This window comes from Bos grunniens, chromosome 23, assembly GCF_055505025.1.
Source record: "Bos grunniens cultivar Pamir isolate PY7600 chromosome 23, Bosgru_T2T1.0, whole genome shotgun sequence".
Taxonomy (NCBI): domain Eukaryota; kingdom Metazoa; phylum Chordata; class Mammalia; order Artiodactyla; family Bovidae; genus Bos; species Bos grunniens.
Window position 1 is genome coordinate 53,232,448 of NC_141187.1, and position 11,531 is coordinate 53,243,978.

At 63.7% G+C, this 11,531-nt stretch overlaps 1 protein-coding gene across 1 annotated transcript; it reads right to left on the bottom strand.

Moving 5' to 3' along the window:
* Positions 1–3,404: 3,404 nt before the first annotated feature.
* Positions 3,405–6,146, bottom strand: FOXC1 (forkhead box C1). The gene has a single exon (XM_086370927.1). The coding sequence runs from the start codon at positions 5,728–5,730 to the stop codon at positions 4,093–4,095; it is 1,638 nt and encodes a 545-aa protein (XP_086227053.1). The 5' UTR covers positions 5,731–6,146; the 3' UTR covers positions 3,405–4,092.
* Positions 6,147–11,531: the final 5,385 nt, after the last annotated feature.

An 11,531-nucleotide genomic window follows, 5' to 3' on the forward strand; every position in this document is an offset into this window, starting at 1 on the left:
TTGTTTATGACCCGGTGGGAAGGCCTAATGGCTTCAGGAACAGATCTACAAAATGAGTCCACAGGAGCCCGAAGACTCAGCGACACCAGGCAGGCCATCCCCACGCTAGGCACTGAGCTCCAGGGCAAACAGCCCCCCAGAAGCTCCGGGCGTGGGGTGACTTTGGAAAGAAACTATCACTCCCACTGCCGCCAACAACAGGGCACGGCCTGGGCCCACGGGGTGCCACCTCCCACCCGGGCAGCCAGGCCAGCACCGTGCCATCCACAGCAAAACGGAGGGCTCTCCACCTTACGAACCGAGACCCCTCCAAAGGCAATAGGGAAGGGGGCGAAGGCCCCCGTCTCTCTTCACCTATCAAAGTTCAGGAGAGCCACAGGGCTGGAAGGCAGGCTTGTTTCCTGACCTTGCTTCTGACCCTGCAGGAAACAGCCAAGGGCTTGAGGGCCACCAGCACAATCGAGCCTTATTCGCCTGCAGCCCTCCATCACTAACGACACAAGCTGCGGGCACGATGGATTGTAAAACGTGTCCTTGTTTGCATGCAGTCTGGTGGGAATGGCCTGTAACCTACATCACCCTGGAGAACAGCACCCACCACCGTGTGACGCGCCAAATGCAAGCCTGGATGTGGCAGGCAGCACGCCCGAGAATTGCCTGCCCCTGTAGAAACTGCTAAGAAGTGCCCACTGCCACACACAGGACAAGAAGACTGACTTTCCTCGGGCTTCCCACAGAGACGGGCTTCCAAACGAGCCCAGCCCCCCCACTGGGTCCTGTGTGATGTCCCAGGCTAATTCCAAACTGTGCTATTTGTTCAAACATGAGCAAGTTTCTCTTAGAATACCTCACAGCAAAATTATCCTTGTTGCTGTAACAGTTTCAATCAAATGTGCAAAGCACTAAGGAACAACTCGGGGTCCCTCCAGAATAAAGAGCCCCAACCTCCCAAGGATCAGGTGGCAGAGTCGGCCTTAAACTGTATCCGAGAAGCCAAAATGTCCCGAGAGCAGAACACGCCACATAAGGGGGTCTAACATCAGCCTCAGGACCAGGCCCTGCACCCTTCTGTGCCAACACAGCTTCTGAACAACGCCCTGGGCCACTCCTGTAGAGAAAACTCTTTTCTCTGCCTACAAGGCAACCCAAGCACCTTCCTCGACGCATGTCTTAAAGCCCTAACTTTCAAACGCTGGGATCGAAAAGGCAGAAGGGACTGTTGAGGCTTCCCTGGGGAGCAAGCAGGCAAGGGCTCCCCTGCTTGGGCCGGGGCTGCCCGCCGGCCTCCTCCAGAAGCCAGAGCGCCGCGCCGGGCTCCCTCTCCAGCCCAGGGACTCCGGGCGAGAAGGACGAGCCGGGTCGGAAGCGCCGCCGGGCCGGCCAGCTCTCTCCCACCCTCGCAGCCGAGCACCGAAGGCGGGTCGAGGCCGGGCCCCGAGGCCGCGGGGACGCCCCCTGCCCGAGGAGCGGCTGTAGCTGCCCAGCGGACTCCGCGAACGGGACGCGCGCGCCAAGAGGGGACGCGGCCCAGCGGAGAGGCCGCCCGGGCCCAGCGCCGGCCGACAGGCCAGGCCGAGGCTGCCAGGCCGGCCAGGGCGCGCGGGGCACCGGCGGCGGGGCCTGCCCGTGGCCCCGGGGCCGCCGCGCGCTGGACGAACGCACGTGCGTCCTCCAGACAAAGCGGCGGCGCGGCGCGGGACCGCAGCCCCGCGCCACGCACAGAGGCGCGGTGGGCCCGCCCGCCTCGGACCCGGCCAGCGGCGCCTCTGCGCGGCTCTCCTGGCGCCCGACCCAGCCGGGCGGAGAGGAGGGGCCGTGGGCGCTGAGGGGCCGTGGGCGCTGAGCGCCCGGGACGCGTCTTCCCCCTAATTAGCGGAGAAGCGTCCGGTCCCGAGGCCGGGTAGAGCCGGGTCCACACGGCCGCCCACCGCTCAGAAAATCGGGGCGGCTGAGGCCGGAGGGCTCGGTTCCCGAAGCCCGCCTGGGGGCCTGTGGGGGCGCTCCGCGTCCTGCGGACCCGGCCGCTGGCCACCTGCGGCCGCTTCCCTCGGGGCCGGCCCCGCGCCGCCGCGGCCCCTTTGTCCGCCAGCCCGGCTCCGCTCTCGGTTCCCACGAATGGGCCACGCGGGAGCCAGGCGGTTTGCCCGCGGATCCTTCCCCTTCACTCCCAAACGGGGGCTCCCGGGAGGCGCCAGACCGCCCGGCCCAGGGCTGCAACTCGGAGGCCGCGCGGCGGGGAGGCCGGTCCCCGTGGCCTGCCCCCGGGGACGCCGCGCCCCGCGCCTCCCGGCTCGACTCTGAGCCCGGGACCCAGCAAATCAGAGGCCGTGTAAAGCAGTTTTTGACTGGAAGTAGAGTGTATTTATTTGCAGCAATCCTTTAACAATGATCAAATTTTGACAACAAGCAACAGCAATTACTGCTAAGTGTTGCCCCTAGATCGAGCGGCAGATAGCAGGGAACTGTATTATCTCGAGAACAAACGGAAAGGCCCTGAAAGTCTGGAATCAAATCGCAGCTCCCCAGAGTCTGATCGACAGGGCAGATCACCCAAAGATAATGAATTTATTACATTTCCTGGGTTATTTACAAAAGGAGGGGCTAGCGGGCTGCCCCATAAGTTTAACTGTAAATTAACAAGAAAAACGGGACTGAAAAGAAACCGCCTGGATTAAAACACCCTGCTTCGCGCTCCTTCCCTCTCCTTATTGCTTTAAATCTTTTCCCCCAAAATAATTGTTCTACAAGCATATCTTCTAAAATAGTTTTCCCAAAGATTAAATATCCCTTTCCAACCCGCAGTACATTAAAATAAAAATCAATCCTACATTGGACACGAAGGATTGTAGATGTGGATGACTTATATACACACATTTAAAAGCTAGGTTTTTTTATCCCCCTCTTAAAATGGAGTGAAATTAACAGGAAGAAAATTCATCCAGCATTTGGCTCACAGGGATGTCTGGTATGTACGACAGTTTTTTAAGTGATACACAAGCCAAATATTCAAATGTGTATCTGAAGGCACAGCTACCTCTCCACACACAGGTATCACTGTGGTGAGACTGCCGCTGATTCATGGGCTTGAAATTTCCAAATCCTGTTGTCATTACTGAGAAAATGCATTTGTGTATATGCCAACTCAGATATGTTCAGGAAAATCTCTTTTTACTAGCCACAAAGCAAGCTGACTATATAGTACTTTTGCAAAAGATGCCGCAGGAAAAAAATAAATCTAAACAAAAAGAGACTTACACGCGTAATTTGACCAGGAATAGTCAGAGGATGTCTCTACTTTTTTTTTCAGAGATTTAGGAGGAGAATTGGTAATTTCTAGTGTTTTAATCTCTGAAATCTTTTTCTCCTAAGAATTAAGGCTGTATTAAAGTATCCAGACATATAGGTCTCATTCAAACTGAATGGTAATTTATTAATAAACAATGAATATGCTCAACAAAAGGAAAGCAAAGATGACAGAATGAGATTAATACAGTTTCCCTTTTCATGATCAAAAAAGCACAGTTTAAAGTTTCAGGCAATTTAACGTCAGGTTTTGGAAACACTTTCTGGCGTTTGGTCCACGACATCCAACTACAAATTAAAAATAAATTACTATGTTGCAATTTACATTTTAAAACAAGTCCAGGAATAAAAAGAAAGCCATTTCCATGTACGGGGACTTCCTCCCTCCTTTCAATAGAGGATAAAATAATATCTTACAGGTGAGAGAACAAGAGACAGGGCAGGAGGAGGAGAGGTGTTCTCTGAAAAGAGGAAGAAACTTACGTGTTATCTGGAGTAACACTGCCCTTTAACAAACCATGACTCTGCTGTCTCTGTACAAAACAGTTTACGGTTCTGTTTGTTTAGATAAAGCAAAGTGGAGGTGGCTCCGAATCCATCTTCTAAGAGAAGACAGCCTTTTCTTCATGCTGGTGACTTGAAAGTGTGGAGGGCTTCTGTTTGCTGGTTTGGTGGACGTTTTACGCACTGGGTTTTTGGTTTCGCTTTTGCGCTGAGGGTCCTTTTGGCTGATCCTGCTCCGGGGTTCGGTTCGGTCAGGCTGAGAGGCAGGCGGGGCGGAGGCGGGGGTCAGAACTTGCTGCAGTCGTAGACGAAGGCCCCGGACGTGCGGTACAGGGACTGGCCGGAAGGGAAGGCCATCTGACAGCTGCTGTTCCCATTTACCGGCGAGTTGTTCAGGCCGATCCGCTGCGACTCAAACATCTCCCGCACCGAGTGGAAGTTCTGCTGCTGGCCCGGGTAGCCCGCGGCCGCCGCCGCCGCGCTGGCCAGGTGCCCCAGGTCCCCGCCCGCCTGGTTCAGGTACCACGAGGCCAGGCGGCCTTGGTGGGCTGCGGGGTGGTGGCCGGCCTCCTGGCCGCCGCCGCCGTGGCCCAGGGACGAGGAGCTGCTGCTGGTGGCCGGGGGCAGGGAGTAGTCGGGCAGAGGGTCGTCCACCGAGGAGCCTCCGGCGCCCGCCGGCGCGCCCTGCACGTGGCCGCCGCCGCGCTCCCCGGCCGCGTACAGGCTCATGGCCTGCAGGTTACAGTGGTAGGTCCCGGCGCCCCCCGCCCCGCCGCCCGCGCCCGCGCCGCCCGCGCCGGGGCTCTGGCTGCAGGGCGAGCCGTACAGCGAGCTCTGGCCTGGCGAGTAGGCGCCGAGCGCCAGCGGAGGCGCGAGGCCCGCGCGCGAGGACGCGGCGGCCGGGGCCAGGAGGCCGGATCCCAGCTCGGCGGCCGCGCCCTGCGGCGACCCCCGCAGCGACGTCATGATGTTGTCCACGCTGAAGCCCTGGCTGTGCGCGGGCGCGGGCGCGGGCGGCGGGCCGGGCTCCGCGCCGTCCAGGCTCAGCGGCCGCGCCGCCGGCAGGCCGCCGGGGGGGCTGCCCCCGCTGGACAGGCTGCTGCTGCTGCTGTCGGGGCTTTCGATTTTGGGCACCGCGGCGGCGCCGCTGCTGCCGCTGCCCAGGGCGGCGGCCGGGGACAGGGGCTGGGGCGGCGAGGGGCACGTACCGTTCTCGGTCTTGATGTCCTGGATGCGCACGGGCGGGGGCTGCGCCCCGGGCGGCGCGCCGTCGGCCTGCTCGGGGGGCGCAGGCGCGGGCTGGCGGCCGGCCGGCGGCGGCGGCGGCGGCGGCGGCGGCGGAGGCTCTTTGAGGTGCAGCCGGTCCTTCTCCTCCTTGTCCTTCACGGCGTCCTTCTTCTTGAAGCGCCGCCGCCGCCGCAGGAAGCTGCCGTTCTCGAACATGTTGTAGGAGTCCGGGTCGAGCGTCCAGTAGCTGCCCTTGCCCGGCTTCTTGTCGTCGCGCGGCACCTTGACGAAGCACTCGTTGAGCGAGAGATTGTGGCGGATGCTGTTCTGCCAGCCCTGCTTGTTGTCCCGGTAGAAGGGGAAGCGATCCATGATGAACTGGTAGATGCCGTTCAGGGTGATCTTCTTGTCCGGCGCGTTCTGGATGGCCATGGTGATGAGCGCGATGTAGCTGTAGGGCGGCTTCACCATGTCCTTGGGCTGCGGCTGCGGCGTGTAGGGCCCGTAGGCGCGGGCCATGCCGCCCGGGTACTGCTCAGCATGCGCCGGGTGCGAGTACACGCTCATGGGGGCCGGCATGGCCGTGTAGCCGCCCCCCGCTGCCGCCGCTGCAGCGCGGTAGTAGCTCTGCTCGCCGCCGAGGTAGGGCACCACTCCCAGGGAGTTGGGGCTGGACACGGAGTAGCGCGCCTGCATGGCCCCGCTCGCCGCCGCCGCCCCCCGCCCTCGCCGGGCCGGCCGCCCAGTCCGAGTCCGGGCCCGCGGGCCGGTGCCGGGCCGCCGCCTCCCCTGCGCGCGCCCGGCTCCGGGGCGCCTCGGGCCGGCAGAGAGGGCCGGACGAGGACGCGGCCGACGGCCTGGATCGCGCGCCGCGGCTTCCCGGCGGGAGCGGGAGCGCGGAGCCCCGGCTGGAAAACAAGCCGAAGCCCGGCCCGCCGCGCCGCCTGCGCCTCGCGGAGGCTGAGCCCCAGCCGCCGGCGGGGCGGCCAGAGGAGCGGGCGGGGGCAGCGCGCCGGCCCCGGCCCGGGCCGCGTCACCTTTCTCAGTCTCGCGCGCGCCGGCCGCTTAAGGAAGCATTGGGAAAACTCCTGAACTTTTGAGCATCCGTCACCCAGGCGAGGACTTTTTTACGCAGTTACATTTTTTCCGGGCCGCGGGGCCCCGCCCCGTCCCGGCTGCGGCGGCCAATGGGAGGCGGGAACGCCTCCGAAGGAGCCGGAGGCCGAGCGGGCCGGCCCGCGCCCCGCCGCGGAGGACCGCGGGCTGGCCACACGCGCGCCCGCCCGCCGGCCCCGCTCCCGCGTCCCTGCCCGCACCCGCGCCGGCGCCCTCGGCCGTGGGCCCCCGCGCCCGCCGCCCGCGCCGGGCCCTTTCCCCGCCCCGGGCCCTGCGCTGGACGCCCATTGTTCCCGCGGCCCGGCCGGGCCCTCCGGTCCCCGCGCAGACCCTTCCTCGTCCGCTGCGCCCGGATGTCACGGCGTCCTGGGGCCCCGACTCTCCCATTCCCGCACTCTCCCGGCCCCTCCTCGCCGACCTGGCGCCCCGGTTTCCCAGGCTGCTCCCCCTCCCCTCCCCGCTCCCCCTCCCCTCCCCGCTCCCCTCCCCCCTTCTTCCCCCTCCCCCTCCTTCCCCCTCCCCCCTTCCCTTCTTCCCCCTCCCCCCTTCCCTTCTTTCCCCTCCCCCCTCCTTCCCCCTCTCCCCTTCTTCCCCCTCCCCCTCCTTTCCCCTCCCCCTCCCCCTCCTTTCCTCTCCCCCTCCCCCTCCTTTCCCCTCCCCCTCCCCCTCCTTTCCCCTCCCCCTCCTTCTTCTCCCTCCCCCTCCCTTCTTCCCCCTCCTCTACTCCTCCGTACTCCCTCAAACCTACTCTCCCCGATCTGTCCCCCCTCCGCTATTCTCCCCTGCTCCCCCCACACTCTTCCTCCCCTCCCCTCCCCTCCCCTCCCCTCTCCTATCCTATTCTCCCCTCTGCTCCCCTCCCCTATTCTCTCCTCCCCTATTCTCCCTTCCCCTCCACTCCTGGTCATCCTTCTCCCCGGGTTCCCAGAAGTCCCCAGTCCCCCCAACCTGGAAGTTCTCCAGTCCTGAGCAGGGTTACAAAAAGGCACAGTTCTGAGTCCGACAGCAAGGCCGGCCGGAACTGTAGTCTGTTCTGGGTGGGAGCAGGGTTGTTGCTCCCACCTCACTGTTCCCGCGACCCCTCCCCAGTAAACAAGGGAGGGGGACATGGGGCCTTGCCAAGAGCTTGGGGCCGCCTTGGCGGCGGGGGTCTGCAGCGCACGCTCCTGGAGCCTGGGCGTCCCTAGGCTCCTCGGGTTCACGGACAGGGCCGCCTCTGGGGGAGGCCGGCACCTTTCGGCCCAAAGGAGGATTCGGGCTGCGAACTCTGACGAGAGCCGGTGGTGACGAGTAAAGACGGCTACCTCCTTCCCCGCCCCGCGTGGCTGCCGCTTGCAGAGCTAACGGGTTGGGGGGGGGGGCGTTCAGAATCGCACCTGCAGGGCCTTCGAGGGTCCGGGGGACCCTAGACTTGCAGCTTGCGGCTTCTGGGGTCTGGGATGGAGGGCAGAAAGGAGCCGGCCTCCGGGCCTGCGGGGCTTTCTGCACTTCGGCCAACATGGAGCGGACCTCCGGGCCCTCTCCTGAGGAACTACGCGCCTCGGGGGCTCTGAAGAGCCGCAGGGCGCCCCTCACACCTCCACCCCGGTTCCGGACAGTCTGGAACTGCCAGGATGTGTTGGGAGCCCTTTGGCTTCCCGGCTCGAGTCTGGCTTCCTCCACAGCCCCAGCCACAGCTGCGCTCAGTATCAGGGCGCCGGCCTGTGCGGTGTTAAACTGTTGGCTTTCCGAGTGGACCCTGACGTGGAGAAACGGGGGTATCTGCTCCTCCCGAGCCGGCGGCACCTCCCCGAAGCCCGGCTCCCAGCGCCGCGCGGCCTGCAGAGCTCCTGGGCCGCTCAGGCCTGCTTCCCGGGCACCCCCCAGACCGCGTCTCTGCCGCCTCGAAACCCTGAGTTACGGGCAGAGGCTCGGTGCTCCTGAACACCCCGTGGGGAGGGAGCAGCAGCGAACAGTGGGTTGGTGTCCAGCACCCTCCCGCATCCCGCCGGAATCCGCTGCCTTGACCGAGGCCTTGTAGGCGCCCCGGTTTCAGAGCAGCCTGGAGGCCGAGGAAGTCAGCGGTCGCCCCGAATGCCTCGGCCTCTGGCGACTTCGGCCTTTAAACTGCGTTTCCACGGCTCGCGGTGCGCGGGCACCAACGCGGCCATGGAGACTCGCCGGTTTCCCCGCGCGGGGGCCCGCGGCTCGCGCGGGAGACGTGGTGCGCACTGCCCGGCCCGCGCGGCCTCTCTGCTCCCGGCTCCGAGGCCCGAGAGGTGGAAAGAGGTCCTTACGTAAACTGCAAATCCGACAGCCGGCCTTGCTGGGCCGCTTCGGGGATGAAAGTGGCCGTTGTGAAATGAGTTTCTGACGCGCGGGGGATAAAGGAGGGTGCAGTTTACGAAGATCAACTTTCCCTGGTCCCGCTCTGGATATTCGCCAGGAAAAGATATTTGCGTTTGTGTTTTATAAGCTTCCTCGGAAGCAAACCTCCACAAAACGGCTTGATTGTATTTCAAGTACTTGACTTCTGTTACTATTGTCGGTGGTGGTGGTATGTGGACACGAAGGCACAGAAACGAAGTCTTCAGGGAATGGGGTGAAGCTTTTTATTTTCGGTCAGGGTTTCTGATGCCCCCTGCATAGTTCACTGTCCCCACGACCTTAACTGGCAGAAATGCCTTCGCAGGAAACCTTCGCTGTTTTTCTGACACCTCGCGGCTGCGACCTGCAGGTCCGAGGGCGACAGCGGTAATGGATGTGTTTCCTCGGATGGTCGCTGACCTTCCTGGCCCCATCCCTTCCCTGACCCGCCGGCGCAGAGGGTGGGGGCTTCACAATTCCTGGGCCCCTCGAGGGGGTCTTAGCTCTGGGGAGGGGCGTCACAGCCTTCCCCAAAACAGGACTCCGTGAGGAAGGGAGAGGGGGCGGGCCCTGCAGGAAATGCCCAACTGGGACCTGGTGACACCGCAGGAAGAGGGGGAGGGGTGACCCCCTGCTGGGCACCGGGAACTGGGGAGGGCAGCTTCTTTTCATGTCGTGATAAAGGGAATAGGGATCCGGGAGGGGGCAGGGATCCCCGGCCCAGAAAAGAATTCCCAATGGGCTGTAAGTTCAGCCCAAGTTCCTGGCATTGTCCTCCAGAGACCCTCTCGGGAACTTTCCAGCGCCCCTGCCCCCCCACCCCAGCCCCGGACATTGATCCTCCCCAGACACAAGCAGGCCCCTCCGCCCAGTGTCCAGCGGATCCGGCCGGCTCAGCGGGTGCCCTGCGGGGAAGCTGGCCCCTGGGGGTGCAGGTCGGGGCTGGTCTGAGGACGGTTACAGGGGGCGTCAAGAAAAGCTGGTTGGCAGTCAGCCCAGGATGGGGGGACGCTGCACACTTCATGGACAGTGGGACCCGAAGTCGCCCCACTAGACTGAAGTCACTGAAGCAATTGTAGCCAGGTCCGTTTTGGGGTGTCTTCACGCTATTTAGGTTCCTGTGGAAGTTCTCCACATGGCCTCCTTCAGGAAGAGCTGAAGTCCAGGGGTGGGGGAGGATACGCGCCGGCAGTGATCCTTATTCGTTATCAGACTCTCGGACAGGCAGGACGGGCAGGGAGCACTGGACATCTGCATATGGCGGGGGGGACGACTCCCAGCCTTCTGGAAGATGGACTTCTCTCTTCCGGGGGGGCTTCGGAGTACTTGTTCTGTTAATGCAGTCTTCCTGTCTCAGTCCCCTGCTTAGTAGAAAAATCATTCTTAAGATAAATAAAAAGTGTGTTTGTTTTTCGATTTTAAAAATCGAAAACAATCTGATGACAAAGTGATGCCTGTGACTGACCGGACTGTGGAGCTGCTGTCCTAAGGGCGGCCTCCACAGGAGGTTCATGTGACGGGAATTCAATGCCCCCCAGTCCCCACGACAGCCGTCCCACTAATTACTCTTAGTTGCAGGAGTGTGCCCACACCTGCTCAGGATTGCCTGGGCTTGGCCCACCTGCTTCTGGTCGCAGAGAATGCTGGATTCCCAGAACGTTTCTGGGGCGCAGAGCGAGCTGAGTGCCTAGAAGGGGCTACAGGACAGGAGGGGAGCTTTACCCACGGTCCTGGCTGTGCATGCTGGGGGCTTCCTTCGTCCTGGCAGAGGTGGGTGGAGAAGACAACTGCCTCCTCTCCTTAGCCATCCAGGATGAAAATAACATGTTAAGCATGGATGAACGGAAAGTACCAGTCTCCACTCAGGTTCTTCCCACCCGGGTCCCCACTGAGACTTGGGAGCAGCCTGGCCTGCAAGGGCCGACGACCCGCGGGGCCCCAGGTGCGCGGTGCGGACGACAGAGACGCGGCGCACGGGCGCCTTCCGACCCACGTGTGGGCTCCGGGTGTCGGAGGAAAGGCCTCTGTGTGCAGACAGACCCGAGGGCCAGCAGGCCCCGCAGCGGGGAGGAGTTGGCCGCACCTCTTGGCGTCGGGGCCTCGTCCCGGGACGGCTCCCCTGCTCTCCAGTCCGGTTCGGGAGCCCCACGCGCAGAACCAGACCGCTCGGGAGCGGCCTGAGGAGCCCGAGCCCCAACTCCCCGGCCCCTCTGCGAGCCCGCGGCCAGGGACCCGGGACGCTCCATCCACCCGGCCCAGGGAGCGGCCGGCCTGCTCCCCAAGCTCCCGGGCGGCCGTGGGGTCCTCGGCCCAGCCCGCCGTCCACACTTTCAGGGCGGGCCCGGCCGGCACCGGCTCCGGGCAGCCAGCCTCCGGGTCGCCGTGTGCGTCCGCACTGGGGAGTGCGGCTCGGCGGGGCCCACAGACTTCCCTCCGTGGCCGCTAGGGCGCTGGGCAGGGAAGCAGGGGGGTCGGGGGTCCGCACCTGAGGCGGGAGCTCTGAACCCGGGGGCGCAGGTCCCCCGGCCAAGCCGCCCGCTGCGCGGGGCTCTTGCCCTCCGGCTCCGGCTCGGCTCTGCGCGCGCCCCGAGCGCCCCCTGCCGCCCGCGGCCGCCCCTGGGCGACCCGACGCGCCTCGGCGCCCCGGCCCAGCCCCTCAGCGCAGCCCAGGGAGGGGTCTCTGCGGAAGGGGTCCCGTGGGCGGCCTCATCGCCAGGCGGAGGGCCCGCCAGCCCGGCTCCTGGCCCTCGCACCCCGTAAGCTCGCCAGCGTGGCCGCGGAAAGAGTCGGCCGACAGGCCCCTTGGAGGGACCGGCTCAGACTCCCGGCACAGGCCTGGGGGCCTTTGTTCCAGGGACCCTAGGCGACCAGGCTGGAGGCTGGCAGCCCCGGCCGCATTCCTCCCAGCGGCCCCTTTAATTGATGGACACGTTACAGAGAAAGAAGGGCCTTTTCGGCAAGTGAGCTACATTCTGGGAGATGCCAAGGAATGTATTTACTGGCAGCCAGGTTTGCCAATAAAAGTTGCAAATGAA

What these genes read in the sequence shown, in the direction of transcription:
- FOXC1 (XM_086370927.1), bottom strand. Translation starts at nt 5,730, where the DNA reads ATGCAGGCGCGCTACTCCGTGTCCAGCCCCAACTCCCTGGGAGTGGTG.